At 35.9% G+C, this 19,894-nt stretch overlaps 1 protein-coding gene across 1 annotated transcript in view; it reads left to right on the forward strand.

The window, feature by feature from the left end:
- Window positions 1-792: 792 nt before the first annotated feature.
- The window catches only part of LOC149805708 (peroxiredoxin-5, mitochondrial-like), a 28,141-nt gene continuing 9,039 nt past the window's right edge, over window positions 793-19,894 (forward strand). Inside the window, exons 1-3 of the mRNA XM_089950374.1 lie at window positions 793-947; window positions 9,927-10,061; window positions 16,523-16,654. Of these exons, the coding sequence (XP_089806500.1) occupies window positions 846-947; window positions 9,927-10,061; window positions 16,523-16,654 (369 nt within the window). The 5' untranslated portion in view covers window positions 793-845. The remainder of the gene's footprint in view (window positions 948-9,926; window positions 10,062-16,522; window positions 16,655-19,894) is intronic.

A 19,894-nucleotide genomic window follows, 5' to 3' on the forward strand; every position in this document is an offset into this window, starting at 1 on the left:
CCCCCCCCACACACACACACACGGGCGCACGCGCGTGTATAAAATATTATTTAATCAATATGAATGAAAATAGAAGTTAAAAAATACAAAGAAGCAACTTATCAATTTTCAAAGGATATTGGGTTATTCGTAAAATGTTAAGAACTACACTTTGTAGCTGATACAATGGACAGGGCTGTGCACAGTTAATTCATTCCGTCGATATCAATCGTAACTGCGAGTATGTGTATTTGTATGTGATATAAATAAAATATATGTATAGTATGTACGCTGTATCTTTGATATACTACTCGTTGTATAAATTTATTTAAAAATCGGCAAGCCTCGTTTGCTTTTAATATAAAATTTACACATCTCGTGGTATATCATACATACATACATACATACATACCTCGGATGCGATATATATATATATATATATATATATATATATATATATATATATATATATATATATATATATATATATATATATATATATATCATACAGGTTAGATAATTTTTAATTCGTACTCTACGGAGATTTGAACCCAGGTAAACGGCACCCACCGCCTTGCCTCTGTCAACACGAGGCGGCGCCTCAGCGTGTCCATAGGAAAGGAATTAAGATCACATTTCCTCAGCATGATATATCCACTAATGTGTTGAAAGTACCATAAAATCCAACATTAAAATTCATTGTGACGTAACCTTAATTACACAATGCATTTCAGACCCTCATCTATTACACTTGAATAAAATAAAATAAAATAGTGCGTCTATAGACATGACTTACAAAAGGAGGTTTGTTACTTAACACCGGTTGAAATCCCGTTGCACTAAAGGTAAAGATCCATAAAGTTACAATGTACATATACCGTCAAGTACTTCAATCTATACTAGTCAGAACAGGCAGTGCCTTCCCACGCCGTATCAGTACAGGATTTGTAGTCAACATGCCAATCAAGGTAAGATGGATATTCACGTAGTTTATTTAAAATTTGAATTATATTTGATTCACCGATCGACGTAATTGACCATCTGCTTAATATTCAGAAATGCCAGGTTTTGAAATTGTAGGAACATTTTCAACAAGGCAAATTATATTGGTACGACTTTTGATGTATTAGAGTGAAATCGTAAATCGTCATGGTTATTTAAATGACTAAATTTGCCGGCATCTTAGCATATTGGTTTAATTGATGATGACCTTGAGATCGTAGAACGTTCAAGAAAGTAGCATGCTATGGATGTGGATGATCATTTCCTAGTGCTGTCTGTCTTTTGGGGTAGCATTTACACTAAGCCTCGTGTTAGTTATTGCATCTTAGACTATGTACGGCTAAATACGAATGTTTGCCATACAGTTGTTGCAGTTAGTCAGTTAATTTAGATGTAAGTGGTTTTCGTACAGTCGTGCATATACCACTGTTTTATGCCTGCACTGTAGGCTGTTTAATTACTCCAAGGGGAAGGAATTCGAGCCACTTCCCCCAGGCTTTCATGTGCTCATGGGGCAGTTTGATTGAAGCCACCATGCAGTGGGACTAAGATTAGTCCCTAACTGTCTGAATGGAGGGCTTGATGGCGAGTGGGAATAGATCCAACACACACTTAACCTATTCGGTCACTACTACTTGGCTGCATTTAGGTATATATGAGTGGGAATGGACACATCACACACTCATATGTTGGTACTGAATTTCCAGTAGTATTATGGACGTGTACTGCACGCTTTTTATTTTGGTGTCTGGCTGTGGCAAGGGAGGAGACGGTGGAAAGGTGGCTCCTAGACTTCAGGGTATCGGGTCTAAATTGTCATCCTGCACAATTTTGAAAAAACTCTGTGCTGTTTTGAGTTTAGAATTTAGCTTAGGACAGATATCTTAGGTGACAGTTTTTAGTAAAGTTTGCCACCTTTTGTGGCTGGTCCTGATGGTCTTGAACTTTTGAGACCACCTTATATGTAGGATTCAGGTTTTAGGGTCTTAATTGTCAAAATTATCGCTGTTTTATTTGCAGCCTTGTGCTGCTGGGCCTGATGTTCGTTGGTGTTTTAGACTACCTTATATATGCTAATTTGAGGTCTTTCTTTTCTAAAGTTGTTTATAGTTTTGCTACTTTGTGTAGTGGGCCCTGATGGTCTTGGGTGTTGGACCACCTTATATGCTCTAATTTTGGGGGCCTAGAATTTCTCGTGGTATAGATATTACTGTCACCTTCGGCTAGAGTATTCTCAGAGGTATTAGTGGTGTTACATGCATGCTATGTTTGTGAAGTATTGTTTAGAGAAAGTGGAAAAGGAGTGGTTAGATTGAAAAGGAGGAATAATAAAAAAAATGTTTTTAAAAAGCTAATTTTTTTTATCTTTCTCCCATTCTCCAAAGAGAAATAAAAAGGGGTGGAAAACCCCAAAAATCCCCTTTTTTAAATTTTTCCTCCCCCCCCCTTTTCTTATTTCTGTTTCCTAGTTGCCTTATTTGTATTTAATCTGTTTAGTTTTGTTTGATGATAATTTCATTTTCAGGCTAAGTCTGTTTTTAGAATAAGACATATCTTTGCCAAATTTCTCGGGTCTCTAGGCCAGTTTAAAGACACCTGATATAGATACATAAGACTGGTACCAAAATCCTGTCAATCATTAGACACTACTGAGCAGACATGCATGATGTTCTAGGGATATAGGTCTGGGAATTGCTTGTGCCCACTCTATTTCCTTCCAGAAAATCACAATAGATCCAGTGGCTTCAGAGATGTAGTTCAAATAAGAATGAAAGCAACTGTTTTTGTGTTATGAAATACTTCTGGGCATCATTAAATATACTACTCATCTGTTTGTCACTAACTGCATATTGCATGTACCGGTATACTTAATATGTGGGTACTATATGTATGTGCAAGTATCCATTTGGTGAAAGAAAAGAAAGTCAGTATAATGTGTCAAAACATGTAAATGATACTATGTATAGGTATGCATGTATGCTTTTATGTGAGCATTTGTATCTCAACAAGTTCCTTTGTATGAGGGCCTCACGGTAGATTAGTTCATCTAATCGTGTTACCCTCTTTAAATAAAGTCATTATTATTATTATTATTATTATTATTATTATAATTAAAGGATTTCTGTTCATGAAAGACAAATAAGTACTAATTATAATTCATGCAGATGATCTTTATCAGTTGGAGGGGCATACAAATGGAGCCCCATTGGGGGGTTGAATATTAATTAGTTGGAGGGGCATACAAATGGAGCCCCATGGGTGATGGTGAATATTAATAATTTACCAGTGTCTTCAAGAACATCAAAATGAAAATGCTGCATTTCATCTGTGCGCTCATGGTTTTGTTGAGTAAATTCGATAATACTTTTTATGATGACAAGCCTGTCAGGAAACTTAAGCTACAGGTGGTGTCTAATCTAGATTTTGAGGGGTCCTGGGCATGATTGTTTCATTATTGTAAGCTCTGAAGTACATGTGATGTGATTTTGATTTTTAACATAGCTTTAACAATTTTCCAGTCATATCGCTACAATGTCTGCATTGTGGCAGTTTATAGTGATGTCTAGCACTGGGGCATCATGCCGCAGACATGTAGCATGATGTCCCACCCAGTCACATTATCCTGACACCGGGCTGACCAGTCCTAACACTAACCTCTTAATGCTGAGTGCCAAGCGAAGCAGCTGTTAGTACCATTTTTGTAAGTCTTTGGTATGATTCGGCCGGGGATCGAACCCACAACCTCCCGCATCCGAGGCGGATGCTCTAACCACTAGGTCACCGGAGCGGTTCTCTGAAGTACATAATGTATAGACTGAATCTGCTGTTGCTGGCAGATCCGAGTCTATCTAGTTTGTTAGGAATAGTTGGTAGAGCAAAGAATGTGATGCATTATACAAAAGCAGTTCAGGGTCTATGCTTGCAGTTGGTTAACCATATTATTTATTTTCTTATTCTTTCTTCAGTGTGGTAATATACAGTTCTAACATCCTGTTTCTACTAATGATCTTACAGTTACATGTCACATAAGGTCAACTCCAGGCTCAACACTCAGTTATAACACTGTGTCTTATGATAACATTAATATAAGAAACTAGTGTGCATGCTGCTTGGGAGAGTTGTGACCTAGCCATTAAAGTAGTTAGACCAAACCTTTGTTTTGTTAATTAATCAGAGAAACAACATTGAGGTTTGTCAATTTACGTACCACCGACAATTTTTGTGCATCAAATTTGAAAAGTATGTGTATTTGACACAAGTTTGTGTATTTGACGCATGACACTTGGGTAGGTAAAACACCAAGTTTAAACAGTTTTCAGTCATATTGATGTGATGTCTGCAGTGTTCCAGTTTATAATGATGTCTAGCACGGGGATATCATGCTGCAAATATGTAGCATGGTGTCTTACCCAGTCACATTATCCTGGCACCAGGTCAACCAGTCCTGACACTAATCTCCAAATGATGAGCGCGAAGTGAGGCAGCTGTTAGTACCTGTTAGTCTTTGGAATGACTGGGCCAGGGTTTAAACCCACAACCACAGACATCCGAGGTGGACGCTCTGACCACTAGGCCATTGGAGTGGTCAGATATGGCTGATAGCATTACATGATTGTTGTGGCCAGTCGTAATGTATTGTATACATATATAACTGTACATGTATATAATTGTAGACATAATTTATATACCAACCATTAAATATATAACTGATTGATTTTGAAAAAAATTTGAATATGTGGAATAATTTTTGAAATATGTGGCAAGAAGAAAACAGTTGATGAATTTATTAAAGGATTTTTAAAAAAAAATCCATCAGATTCTGCTGGTTTTAATAGAGAATATTGAAACCCTTTTTTGAAACACATGAGTTTGGCCATTCATTCAGTTCAGTCACAACAAATAATAGTGAAGTTGTGAAATTTAGCTGTAGATCAGTTTGAACATGACTTCATTTTTTTAATGTAGATCAAAATGTACATCCATTGTTGTTGAAAGCTTGTTTTGGCAACGAAACGGATATGGTTTAATTGTACTGTGCAATTAAAGTATTTCAGTACTTTCTCCCTGTAGATCAGTGTATGATGTAAGAGGTTGTTTTACAGAACATACTTGTACTCTGTGTGTCTGAATGAGTCATGTGCAAGTTCTTCATCCTGTTTCAGTAATCCATTATTGTGTTGTGTATGCTTTTTTACCTGGATTTAAAGGCTGCACAGGTTTCGAAGGCTGTAATTGTTTGAGCGTTTTACAGGACAGACACAAACACTCATGTTTATAGCTATAATTGATTTAGTGTTTTGCATCATGGACACAAACACAGGTTCATGGGTCATGCTACCAGGCGAAGTGGATAACTAAGTTGTTTAAAAAATGAAAACTTTGCCTTTCTTTGTTTGAAAAGCAAAAATGACTTCTCCCTGTGATTTTTTTAAATGTACATTGAGTAACTGTGGCTCTCTATCTCCCTATCCTTGGCCAATTATTTCCAGTATTGTGTTGTCGCTCAAGGCAAAATAGCTGGTGTTTAATTAAGTTAATAAACAAACAAACTCTTTTTATGTGTTTTGATAGCTGATTGACTATTACCTTTTCCCCCCCCCCCCCAAAGTAAGTTGTAATAGAGTTGTGGTATAGATGTCTCTGTTTTTAGTAACTATCCCTGGCCGATTTCTGCAAGTTATCATTTGATGTTAAAAGACACAAGTATTTGTGTTTTGAAACTGAAACAATATTATATAAAAACAATTTTTATTTTTTTAAATAAAAAAGAATGTAACCTGAAGATTTTAACTGCCAGGTTTGCATTATTTTCTTCATAAAATCAGTTTGAAACCATAAGTGAACTTGTCGTAGAGAAATAAAAAAGGATTCCTCTCGGTCTGGGAAGTACCACTTTGTTAGATTGTGTTGTTGTAAACATTTGGGCAATAATATTACGGAAAATATTAAATTCAAAGAATCAAAGTCTAAATAGGTCACAAACATATGGGACAATGGTTTGTTATGGAAGTTGTGAAGTTCTGTATGGTCAGAGTTGTTTTCATTCATTTTTGTGAAAATATGGGGGAAAAATGCAGTGAAGCAAATACTGTTTAACCAATGTCTGACAAGGGGTGAAAAAATTTATCAATATATTGATGCATTGATACTTCTGTTGTAAAGATACACATATCAATGGGGCCCAGAGTGGTTTAAAGTGCTCACCATTACGGATCATTGCCATCTCACCTGTCTGTGTGGGTTCAAGTCTCAGGCATGGCTAACATGGTGCCAGTAGGTTCTTGTGGGTTGGTGGTTCTACCCGTGGTTTTCCAGGGTTCTTCTTCCACCAGTTGTACTGGCCACCATGTATAGCCTATCTCGTGCTGAAAAATGGCGTTAAGCCCTAAAACAACAACACATCAATACAAGAGATGGAGAATCGATATCAAATGATACTTACTGTATGTACATTATTTTAGTCGTCAGCAGTTGTGAATAATTATTATTAGTTTGCCATTTTATTCTTTAAATATAGAATTCATTTGAAACAGCATTTGTAGTTCTACGCACTCATTTGTATTATTAAAAATGAAAAAATACAATTGAGAATACTCGCCATCTGCAAATTAAAACAATGACATGGTTCGTAATCTACTCTCTACCTCCCCATTTTATGATAATTATCTTATCCCAGCAGCATGTTAAGCATGTAGGATACATTCCAAACTTGTTTCATATGTATTATGAAGTACTTTACTCATCATTTAATAACCAATTTTATGCGACGCTTTACGTTGAATTTTGTCTTGTCTGCTTTGGTCAATTTGAAAGCTGCACTATTGGTGTGTCACATGGTGAAATATGCTACACTGAAATCTCATTGGTGGTTATTGCTTGTTCCAGTCCAGGTTAAATAATAACTGCCAACAATCAATTAGTGTAGCTTATTCCCTGCATGACAAACAGGAAGTATTAGCAATGCAACAGAGAAACTTCATGCAAAAGTCATTAATATGTAGTACTTAAACAAAGACGCAGTCGGGGTTGCAATTGTGTGAATCATGCAAGATCTGCAATAATTCACACACTTTGAGAACAGTGATGTGTGAGAACTCTCGCAAATTAAAGTCCTGTATATGAAGATGTGCTTGGCAAAGTATACCATTTTTATTCAACCATTCTTGTCGTGATGTTTTACGGGTAGGCAACTGTTTACAGATCAAGCATGACATGAATTGTTGTTAAATTAAATTTGATTGGCACTTTGTGCCCTGGAATAAGCCTTATGATGTAGTTTGAACCCTCCATGAAAGATGTTTTACAAATGAGTGTTTAAAATATGGGCCACCTAGAAAACAAAATGTTTGATTCTTGGTGTGGTTTGTTATGTTTTTGTTCAGCAAAAACTGGCTGATGATAGTGATGGTGACAGCAGTTTTTGAAGTTATGAAGTATATTGGATTATTGGAGATGGAAAATTGTTAATGGAGATACCAGTGAGTGATTATGAGCCTGAAAATGGTGTTAAATACGAGTCAGATGGACAAAAATAGATGGCATGATGGTCAATCCCCCTTTCAGCAGTATTTCGAAATTAAATGTAGAAAGGGCAGAATACGATTCATATAAAATAAGACAATTTAACAGTAGAATACAATTTTCATTTTTTTATCAATCAATTTAGCCATGCGAAAAATATGCAACAAAACCATTTACCGGTATCCATATCAGGGTTAAGATAAACTGAATAAATAAGAGAAACAAATTTAAATTAAGAAGCAAAGATAATTATTTCAATACCTCTGCACAAGCAGGCTATGGCATTGATGGACTAAAAACCCTAATACAGCATTATGGAACAGATACAAAACCTGGCCTAGTAGTCAGTAAACTACTGATTCAAAAAGTAAGTTTATGTTATTGACAGATGTATTCAAATGGTAATATCTGTGAGCTCTCGAAAATTGTAATTAACAGCCACAAAGATCCATACCCCAACATCTGAAGCTGACAGAGTTGGGAAGCACAGAAAAATATTCATACACAGATAAGGAACAGTGTATGCTGAGAAAAGAATAATAGAATAATCCTCATACAGCTAGAGGTGACAGCCTTTAAAGATTTTGATTTCAGTAGAGATCTAAAAAAAAGGTGGAGCAGGAAGAAAGAGATATTTAAGTGTAAGGTAAATATTGAACTATGACTGTTTCCTCCTCCCCCTTCTTTTATACTCCCTTCCTTCAGTGACAGAGGGTGAAGTTCCCCTTAAGATAAAATCCTGGCAGCATCTCTTCTTAAATTGTGCATGGGGAACACATTTGGAATTTCTCTTTTTATGCCGAGATATTTAACCAATGAATAAAGGTGCTAATGGGATAAATAAAATTAGATCAGAAGCAGCGAGAGAGCAGATTTTAAACTGCTCAAATTTACCTTGTGCAAAAATTTAAACAAAATAGAAAAGGACAGAGTGTTGTCAGTAGTTTTCCTTCTTCACTAACAAATACAAGTGCCTGTGGCTGTAGCAGTCTCTTGCATATGCAGAAAGTACAATGTGATAGATTTTGTTGGTATTCATTCTCATTCCCATGCCCAGATTTGTTCTAGATGAGATTTTTTTGTACGAGGAAATTGCTTTATTTCTTCTGTTTTGAAGATAACATCGTAATGACTTCCACGTGTAACTGAGACATGAAATTGGTATTAAGATGCTTTCAGAGCATTCATGCTATACAAAACGAAGGCCTGGTGGGTAAAGTGAGTTAAATGGAGCCACCATTAAATGGCCTAAAATGTTGAATATAACTGACAACCAACAAGCAATCGGTTAGAAAGTATTTTCGTTTTCTTGTCATCAATGAGAATTGTCTATAAATATATGATAACTTTATTTGTAATCTGCATACTGGAAATACAGCCGGTATGTTAACGCAAAGGGGCACCACCTACGTTTCAAAGATGGAAAGACCATCTAATTCATATGTGTACCAGTATATATCGTATCACAGGCTGTGTGTTTGTGAATCATATAGCTATGTGGCTTAGGTGTATCGTTTCATCCCTATGCCTGACGTTACTACACATACATAGACAAATAATAAAACCATAAATTTGCAATCCTATCAATGAAATGTAATGAAGTGAGAATGTGAGTGGTTGCATTAAGAAAGCCCCTCTTTCTAGAAATAGATTCACCCACATGTTGGCTGTTTCATTTTGGTTGGAAAGGGTTTTATTTCATTCATGTGCTCAGTTTAATGCTTCAGTTTGTTTTCATCTATGAAAAGTTATCGTAAAGTTTTATCGGCAACAAAGAAATTGAGACAAATAATATTGTATGAAGACACATGCATTTGCTCTCGTGTACATCTTACAGGGGCTGTTTCAAAACAAATTTAGATATTTTTTTCAACTGCCATTTTATAGTAAAAGTTTATAAAGAAAAACAAAATTCCAGTTTAAGGGCAGTTGGTTAAGCATTTTTACTAACATGCAATTACAATACTGTAATCTAGTTACTCCTATCAGTTAAAATTCATTACAGTGTATAGCTTCTCTAATGCCCTTAAGTCATATGGCCAGCATACACTGCATATGAATATGATAATTTGTATACAAGAACATAATGTGTTTATAATATACATACAACAAAGTTTCTACTTGAAAATAAAATATCTATAGCATATAATCTCTTACTACTTCCTGTTCTGTCCAAAAGGAGAAGTCACTTCTCCCTAAAATTCAACTCTAGCTTGACCCCTGCAGGTTATTTAGACTTGCACAATTTGAGTAAAATTCCTTGCTCAAGTAGAAAAAAAAAAAAAAAAACTATATACTGTATATACCAGAGTGATAATACTTTGTAAAACCGAAAAATTTATGAAAGTGTGCACAAAAATGAGAAAAGATGGTGGGTTTTCTTTGCAAAATAATTTCAAGCATTTGATCTGTCTCTTTTTTAGGTAGGAGATAAGATTCCCTCAGTGGACCTGTATGAGAACAATCCAGGAAACAAATTGAATGCTGCACAGATATTTGGGAAAGGCAAGCATGTGATATTTGCAATCCCAGGTGCCTTCACACCCACTTGTACAGAGGTAAGAGTTAATGCACTTTTAAATGACATGTCTAAAACCACTGCATTTAATTTAATAAATCTTGGTAGAAAGCATTGAAGACCTTTCAGATTGATACAAATGTCATTTGGTAGAAAGCATCGTAGACCTTTTAAATGAATACAAATGCCAATTGGTAGAAAGCATCATAGACTTTTCAAATGAATACAAAATGTCATTTGGTCGAAAGCATCATAGACCTTTCAAATTAATACAGATGCCAATTGGTAGAAAACATCGAAGACTTTTCAGATTAATACAAATGCCAATTGGTAGAAAGCATTGTAGACCTTTCAGATTACCGGTAATCAACAGTTATAGCTGCCACTGCTAAAAACAAACATTTAAATGTTTTCTTAAAAACCACTCAACTGACTTAGACAAAATTTTATGTGTGTGTGTGTGTGAGAGAGAGAGAGAGAGATTGAGTTCTGGCATAGAGAGCTATCAAGTTTGTACAAATAATGGCTAATTCACCACAAAAAAGGTAGAAAACACGTTCACAACTTTAAGAAGAATACTGCTAACAGAATTTGATAAAGCATACTGGCATTTGGGCCTTTGTAAGATGGGCGAATAATGCCGATCTGCCACCCAGTATGGATGAAGATTGAAAAGCTGAGCATCCTACAAACTCATGCATTTGGTTGTTATATTATCCATATGTCAGCCAGGTGTGTAATCTTACACAGAAATTCTGTTTACTAAACATATTTCAGAAATGCGTTTTGTATATTTTTATTTATTTTGGAGATTGGCAGAACACTTCTAAGTCATGTCAGCTCTTATCTGCTAATAAAGTTTTCACAGTCTGAGATTAATTCAAATTGTGTAAGGACAACAAATTGTAATCTCATTGAAACATCAGATAAAAAATTATTTTGCACTGGAATATAAACATAACTGATGAGATGTCTAAAGCTTTGTTTTAAATATAACTAACAGGAATATGGCATTCATAACATTTTGTAATGCTAGTGGTGCTACATAAACTTTTTGTTACTGCCAGTGAAAAAGGATCCAGGGTCAGTGTGGTATTACTAAGGGAAGAAATTTAGAAATTATCTGTTGAAGAAAACATAATCATTGAATAATTGCTAGCTACTTGCTGTTCTGTGTCTAACATGCCAGATTTACAGTTGGTAATTTTAACTCCTGTCTGGCTATGGCTGACAAATGTAGCTGTCTTGGAAACACTGTATCAGTCTAGATATAATGGAGACTATACATTTGTAACCTGTTCTCCCCCTCACCTGCTATAAACAGCATAGATCATGATCTGCCAGATCATTATAAAACAGAATATCTGGTTCTGTGCTGTTTTCAGGTGTGTGCAATGTACACAAACAATAGTAAGTAACACTTCCACCAGATTCAGGTAGGTATTTTCTTTTTTCCATGGGATTTGTTGAAATGCGTACAATAAATAAGGAATTCTGGATTAACCGCAGGTATAGAAGAATCCTCTTTTCCATCCATGCATCCTTCAATCCATCACAGTCTTGTGAATACAACTAGTCAGATAGTTTCTATATACTGGCCGTAAGGCAGAGTGATGTATGTTGTGATGTTTTCTGTGCATCCTTCTGTTGCCAGGTGAGTTTCTGCAGAATAACTTTAGTTGTTCACCATCTACAGTTACCAAATATTGTGGATGGCTTGAACATAGAGTTGAAAGGAATCGTATCAATAACCAGTGGTCATTATCATTGTGACTTTCACTTAAGATAGGAAAAATGCTTCCTCATGGTAACTCAGATTCTCCATCTAGTTACCAAACTTTGTGGATGTCTTGCATGTGAGCTATAGAAAAACCCTGTGGATTTAGGGCTCTAAAGGTCACAAGTCAAGGTAATTCTGACTAAATGAAGAAAAATGATTTCTGAAGAATAAATTATATTTCTGCAACATTAGCTGTTTACCAGACATTTTGGATAGCTTGCACTTGGATAAATGAAGAGCAAAAGTCATGGTCATTATTGGAAGGAATTTTAAGATATGGTTTCCACATCATAACATGAGTTGTACAAGAGCTACATCAAGCAATCATTGTTGCTAGCTTACACATGGGTTACAAAAGAAGGCTATTCAATTTATGATCAAAAGGTCAAAGGTGAAGGTCACTGACCAAAAGAAGAAAATTGGTTTCTGCAAAGTAACATTAATTCTACATCACAGACTTATCCTAAACTGTGGATGGCTTACACTGAGGGCAATAAAGCAGCCTATTGATTTTAAGGTCAAAATGACATCAGGGTCACTATAACAGAATATATGAAAGGTTTCTGCACTTCAGATTTAAGTTATATACATAGAGGACTATTAAAGATGGGGCAGGCATATCATATACCATGATGGATTTCAGTGTAGTTTAATAAATATTGTATTTATCAACTGAGATGTTCATATCAAGAACTCACTTTGCTCCCACAATTATTTAAGAGAGTTATTGCCCCTTTTGACTTACAGAAGTGTACATCATTTGACAAAATGTTGTGAATGGAACTAGTCTTAGAATTGTTAGTCTGTCATCATGAAACAAGGCAAATATTAAAGTCATCATCTGATGATGTGCATATCAGCAAAACCACTTTGTGCCTTTTATATTTTTTTGGGGAGTTATTGCCCTTTTTAACATGGAGCCGGGTCCCCAAGTGGCTAAGTGGTCTTAAGTGCTCACTGTTACAGATCATTGATATCTCACCTCTGTCTGCATGGGTTTGAGCCTTGGATTCAGCCAATGTGATTATGTGAGAAAGCTTGCCAGTAGTTTCTTGTGGGTTGGTGGTTCTTTCCAGGGTTTTCCGAGGTTCTTCCTCTACCATTTATACTGGCTGCAATATATAGCCTATCTTGTGCTGAAAAAATGGCATTAAACCCTACAACAACAACAACATTTGACTTGGAGCCTGATGTAGTTGCTGTATGATAGGATCTTGTATACACAGCTTAGTCTCAGATTTTTCAGTGGATCACCATGAAACTTGTTATACTTATGTTTGAAGATGCCATATCAACAAATTACTGCCCTCACAGAATTTATTTCTTTTAAAGTTATTTTCTAATGAACTGTGTGACAAACGTTTGTGAAAGCAATTATTCCAGCAGGTTTTGGTGGATTGATTACGGGTATCAGTAAATCACTGTACTCTTGAAAATTTTGTTACAGTTATTGCTCCTTTTTATTTTGGAGCTGGATGTAGTTTTGACACAATGTTGTGAAAATAACCATGTAGCACAGTTATCAAAACATTGCCATGACAATTTGTACATGCTATGGTCATCGTCAGAAGATGTACAAAATGAGAAATCAGTGCTCATAGTTTTGTGATAGTTATTGCCCTTTTGTCCAGCAGCGGAATGCAGTGTAAGATTTTCTCACAAATGCAAAGTATCAAAGTCATCCCAAGGTCTTGTTGAATTTGGACATCCATTATGGTGGCTGCCTTGAAACTTTTGTTATTGCTTTACTCTTCCTGAATGGATGGTCTTATTGAAGTGGCATTTTTACTTAAAGACTCGGTGGCCCCAAGTGGCTGAGTGGTTTAAAGCACTCTCCGTTACGGATCACTGCCATCTCACCTCTGTCTGCTTGGGTTCAAGTCTCAGATTCAGCCAATGTGGGTATGTGAGAAAGCTTGCCAGTAGCTTCTCGTGGGTCGGTGGTTCTTTCCGGGATTCTTCCCCCACCGTTAATACTGGCTGCCATGTATGGCCTATCGTGTACTGAAAAATGGCATTAAACCCTACAACAACAACAACAACAACAACAACAAAAACTTAAAGACTTCTTACATTATTTAGTTGATGCTAAATGAAAAATGTTGCCGATCTGACCTCCAATATGACTGCCACAGTGGCCAACATGAAAATCTTCATCCCTGATCAGATTGTCATATGAACATGGGCTTTCACCATATAGCTCATGTCTATCAAGGCTCAGGTAAAATCTTTCCAAGCAATTTTTCCTGACATGAGTGAGTCACAAAAGATGCTAATACCTGTCATCACTATCACAGTACATAACATATTCACTCCACTACTTTTACTAGAACATGGCTCATGTTTGATACTAAAGTGGTACAGACCATGAATATATTATATTCGGAGTGAAGACTGAGTTTAAAACCCTTTAAATACGTAGCCCCTTAGACAGTTCTGTATGTGTTTGCCACTGGAGAACTCTATTTCACACCTTGCCCCCAATTTCTTAATGACTTTTTCATGCATGGTGCAGGCATTCAATAATCAAGGGGTCATTTAATGCAGAGAAAGTTTGCTTAAACTATCACACATCTCTACATGTTGGAAATTAAGAGTCAGAAAGGTCATCAGGTCAAACAGTGTTGTGCTTTCCCGGTCACCTGTATTTTTAAAACTGAAGATATATTGATACTTTGTCATGCCAAAGCGAAGATGCCAGCAGATATTTCCCTCATGTATGTGATTATTTTTAAATAAATTTTTTTGCTAAGCTACATCAGAAAAAGAATTCAAGCATCTCCAGAGATTAACCAATTTTCATACAAAGTGATACACTGCAGTCAAACATACATTTGTAGAGAACTCCTCAAGGTCACTTCTTAAAGGGAAGATTGCAAATTGCTAATTTTGACAAATGAATTGAAAAGACTTTACAGTATGACACCCATTAATTAAGACAAATCATGTGTTGTCTTGGCATGTGCTTTGTGAAGAGATTACATCGTGTGAAAGCTGAATGGAATCAGTGAAGACACTTATAATGCTTCTTTCAAATGCAGGCTAGTATCATTATTTCATTTGAAACGTACATAAATGCATAAATGTCTGCTAGCCTGTTCGCATTGGTGTGGGAATGTGTCAGTAAAGCTACATAGTCCTTAAAACGCACATGACTTGGGACAACGTAACACTGCCATAAGAGACAGAAATTAAAAATGTTGACGTTTTCCACAGCAATGCTTTGCCTAGATTACTGAAAGTGTCAGGACAAAGTGTCAAAATGTTAAACACAGATCTTCATGATTTGGACCTACTTTATGGTATTTGTGTCAAATAATTAAGCTTCCTTTTGCACCCTGTTCTGGACAGACAGCAAGTAGGCAATATTAGCAAAAGTAATTGACAGTTCACTCATGCTAGATATAAAGGGATGTTGACCTTGGATGCTTGTTAAGGGTTGAAAGTGCATCTGTATTGATTCTCGAGATGCAAATCTGCATCTACTCGGTCCAGGGGTGAATAAGTAGTAAAGGTTTGCTTGGCACAGCCAGCATTTACCAGTCAGAACAAGATGATGGGTGGTTTTCCTGAGCCGTTACTGTATGAAAATGGTATCATGCTGACATCCATTTTGACATTGAAGGTAGCCATTTTTTAAATCTTGTTATTGCTACTTCTGATGAACAGAAAGTCATTTACATGCATTCTCACTGGAAGACTATCTGTGGTGTTTGGTTGGTCCTAAATGAAAATCTTTGTATCTCTTGAATTGATGGTCATGTCAAAATTGGGTTTTTCACCATGCGAGTTGTTATGTTATCTGCTTAGTCCTAAATGGAAATAGTGCTGATCTTGCATCCAATATGGCCGCAGTGATGGCCAGCTTGAATGCTACTTCTGATTGGATGGTCATATTTACACCTTTCCAAAAGAATTCTTATGATGTCTTGTTGGGTCTGAATGAAAATGGTGCCAATCTTATATCCAGTTTGGCCATGAGATGGTTTTAACACTTGGCAGTTAAATATAGGACATGGATTTATCTTAGTTTCCTGGACTTCTTTTCAACAGTAGAGTGTCAGTCCATTTGGATGGAGTCTTCTTAGTGGATTGCCGTGAAACTAGGTACATATTATAACATTTTTAGAAAATATTCTTTCTCACAGGTCTTGGTTTCTGCAAGATTTATGCATTTTTTGTTACTTTACAGATGGTAGTAAATTATATGTTTGCAAATTGCTGACTGGTTTTGGAGTCTCCCTTTTCTTAGAGATGTATCACATGTGAACCTCAAAGACCTCATTAATGTCACTGAACCTAAAAAATCATGTAAATCTCATTTACACCTTTGCTTGCTTAAAAGCTTACATATACAGATTTTTCTTAAATCTTACACCAACATCCAGGTTTTTTTATCCTGAATTCTTAGATAACCAAAAAGCACACAATGAAATAACACATCAGGGTTTGAAACCATTGAAAAAAGTGTCTGCTCAGTACTTTTTTGCTTTCTGTATGTTAGGTATATTTTAAAAACCATTGCTTATTATTACCCAAGCTTCCACTTGTGAGATGGAACTGGCAAGCAGATTTTTCAAGCCATGCACATATTTTAACAGTTTGTCTTTTCTAGCTGATAACAAATAATTACTTCTATTTGAGAATTGACTTAAATGGTAAATTAGCCCAGTACATTTGCTCATATTATCATAAACTGAGAATCAACTTTGTGCTTTCAGAAACATGTCCCAACGTTCGTGACAGACATCAGCAAGATAAAGGCCAAGAAAGTTGACAGTGTCAACTGCATTTCTATCAATGATCCCTTTGTCATGGCAAGCTTTGGAAAGCACCTCAAAGCCGATGGGAAGGTATATCTTAGTTATTTCAATTTTGTTATCTTCTAACTCCCCACCCCAAATTTGAGTTGGTATATTTTGATTTTTACTTTGGGTCCTTGCATCATTATGTACTTATTTCCATCTGTGGAGATGTGGGGCTAAGTAGCTAACATGCCTGATCCATGACCAGAATGGTGCAGGTTTGAATTCTACCATTGGATCAGAATTGGTCAGATACTTTGGTGTGTCCTTAGGCAATGCACTTTACTCCAATTGCCTTGGCACAAAATAACCTACTTGTGTTGCTGTGTCATACAACATATCAGCTCAACTTATTTCAACTCTTTCCATCTGTTCATAGGAAGGATCATTACACAAAGACATGAAATTTGGAAGGCATATTCTTTCTGTTTGTAGTTTACATTTCCATTGATTGCACATTTATTTTAACAACTTTTACAGTCAAAGGTTGAAATTTAGGAATAGGTATTATGTATGGTTGAGGAAAACTTGACAACTCAGAGGAAAGGAAACTGTCAACCTCAGGAAAGGAAACTGTCAGCCTCAGATGAGAAACTACTCGACCACATTTCTTTGCATGTGGGTTTAGATTAATGACAGGAAATTCCCTGAGGAGCCCCCACCCCTACCTGCTACCTCAAGATGCTAGCAAGGCCCCAACCATAGTTGTTGGTTTATCTTCTTGTTTAGATTGGTCAGATGTGCCTTATTTGCTCAGATATAGCATGCACCTAACTGCAGATGGTGCTGACCAAAATCGTTTGACCCATGGCCAATCAAAACGAATGTTTTTGATACACCTAAGAATATGGGTAAATGAAACTCTCTTGGAAACCGATGTGTTTAAATGCAGTCAGAAATAGACCCAAAAATGCAATCTCTAGCCCCATTTCAGGAAACATTTATATTAATTTCTAGGGAACTATGAGCTAATGATAAAACCTGTGTTGCCAAGTGGCTGTTTGCAAGACCAGCAACAAGACAACCAGTGAATTTAGACTGGAATACAAACGAATTCACTATTTTCCCCAGCATATTTTAATCTGTTGTGTTGGATGTTGCATTCTATTTTGTGGTAACTTGCATTGGATTTAATGGAATTGCATATAATAATGTTAATAGGGTCAGTATTGAAAAGCAAATCACAAAGTCTCTTTAATCTCTATTCATCTTAAGTATAAGCAAGTTTGTAATTGACTTGCCATTACCATAACACAGCCTGTACAGTTGAGTTTTATCACTTACCTAAATATTTGTGAAGTCTGCTTTGTACTGTTTAATCTTTCAACAGTCTGATAAGTTCCCGTCTTCACTGATCTGAAAGGGACATGCTCATGTACCATTTAATTCTTCCACCAAGTAACTTTTTGAAATATGCATCTGTAATTGTTAGCACTCTCTGTCATTTACACTTTTAGTTAGGATGTTCACTACATGTATACATTTATCAGGGAGTGATTCTTTTTTAATGTTTGTGGCAGTAGCTAGGCACAAGCAGAATAAATGCAATTTTACAAACAATTTTAGAAAAAAATATGCTTGAATCTGTGACTGTCACCATAGACTTGGTTCTTCCTTATTATTATCCATACAAGGTTGAGAACATAATGGTCACATGGCAGGTATTTACATGCAAGTCAGCATTGTTTTTTTGAGTAATGTATATCAGTTGATACTCACAATTAACTGGCTGTGATGAAAGAGATCAGTTGCATTTTGCAACAGTTAGGATGACGGGATTATTATTTGGGCACATACACTACTGTTCATGTAATTTTTCAATCCCAACATTTCACAGAGAAAATGGAGAAAGAATGGATTAAAAATGACCCCAAAAACTCAATCACTCCCCACATCCTGATGGAGTTGTTGCCATGTCTCACAGAGAATAGCTCCAGAGCCCCTTCTCGTTAACATATTGTACCATTATTTCTGACATTTTATCACAGTATTACAGAGTGGTAAATAAAACATGACAAAACATAGTTCTGGTTGTTGCTGCATCAACATGCAAAACCAAAAAATCATGTTAAGAAAAGCATTATTAAAGATTTTGTATCTTTACTTGTATTTTAATTTCACCTGTAGTGTTTTGCATTAACTGTCAAAGTAGTGATTTTTTTTAACTCACATGATCACAGAACGTTATTCTAGATACATGTAGGTTGACAAACACATGTAAGCTGATGACCTAGCACAACAAAAGCTATCAGCAAGGTTTGTTTTCTTTGACATTAACATATTATTTTCATGAGCAAACTGGTAACATAAAAACAACAGATCCTGTGTTGGTTTGTTTTCTATGCCAAACAATGTACTTGGGGGACAGGTGAATCGTACTGTATAACCTCATACTATTCCTTTGTTTGATTCTCGTAAAAGAAAAATGAGTGGTTCAGATAAAACAACTTGTAACCTAGTCAATTCAGCTAGTATCATAGATCTGCATTTATCTGTTTATTGCCATCCATTCCTTGTGTTAATTACAGTGTTTCCCCTAGTAGTGCAAATTTTATAGTTGAAATTCACCATTGTGTCAGAACTGGGGGTCAGGTTGAGTATAAAACAAACCTTGGTGTCAGAAGTGGAAGTCAGAATAAAAATTTGGGGGTCTCTGATTCATAAATGAGGGTAAAGGGAGATCACCTAAGTAAATATTTGTTAATGAGGAGAGTGAGTTGTTTAAAGTGGTCTTGCTTCAGACTACAAAGATGTAACTTGACCTTATTAACGAGACCTTCATCAGTCCATCATTTGGCTCCCTTTCTGTAGAACTACCTTATATCAGAACTTTTTTTCCATTTTACAATTCAGCAGCAGAAATTGTAAGTAACCCATCAATTAAAAAAAATCATCTAACTTAACTGAAATAGGAAAAACATGCACCAATTTGTTGTATGTAAATATTGTACGTCAGTTAAATGCCTGTATATTTGTGTCACCAAGTAAACGGAGCATAATATAAAATGATTGTTTTTTTTTTTGCTTTTTCTGTTTTTTTTCCAATTGCTTGCTATCCATAATACAGAAAAATGGGATGAACCTGTTCAGAAGCATTTTAGTAAGGTTTCCCCCTCCCTTCCTCTTTCCCTCTCATATAATATGGAATTCAAATCACTAATGCACAAGTTATCATTTGCATTTAACATTAGAAATGTTTTTGTTTGTACAGTTTAAGTAATCTCTGATTACCAAGATGACCTCATCATACACAACATCAAAAAGATGTGCCTGCCATGAATGCTTTTC

The sequence above is a fragment of the Sinohyriopsis cumingii genome, chromosome 2, assembly GCF_028554795.1.
Source record: "Sinohyriopsis cumingii isolate HCF-2022 chromosome 2, ASM2855479v2, whole genome shotgun sequence".
Lineage (NCBI taxonomy): Eukaryota > Metazoa > Mollusca > Bivalvia > Unionida > Unionidae > Sinohyriopsis > Sinohyriopsis cumingii.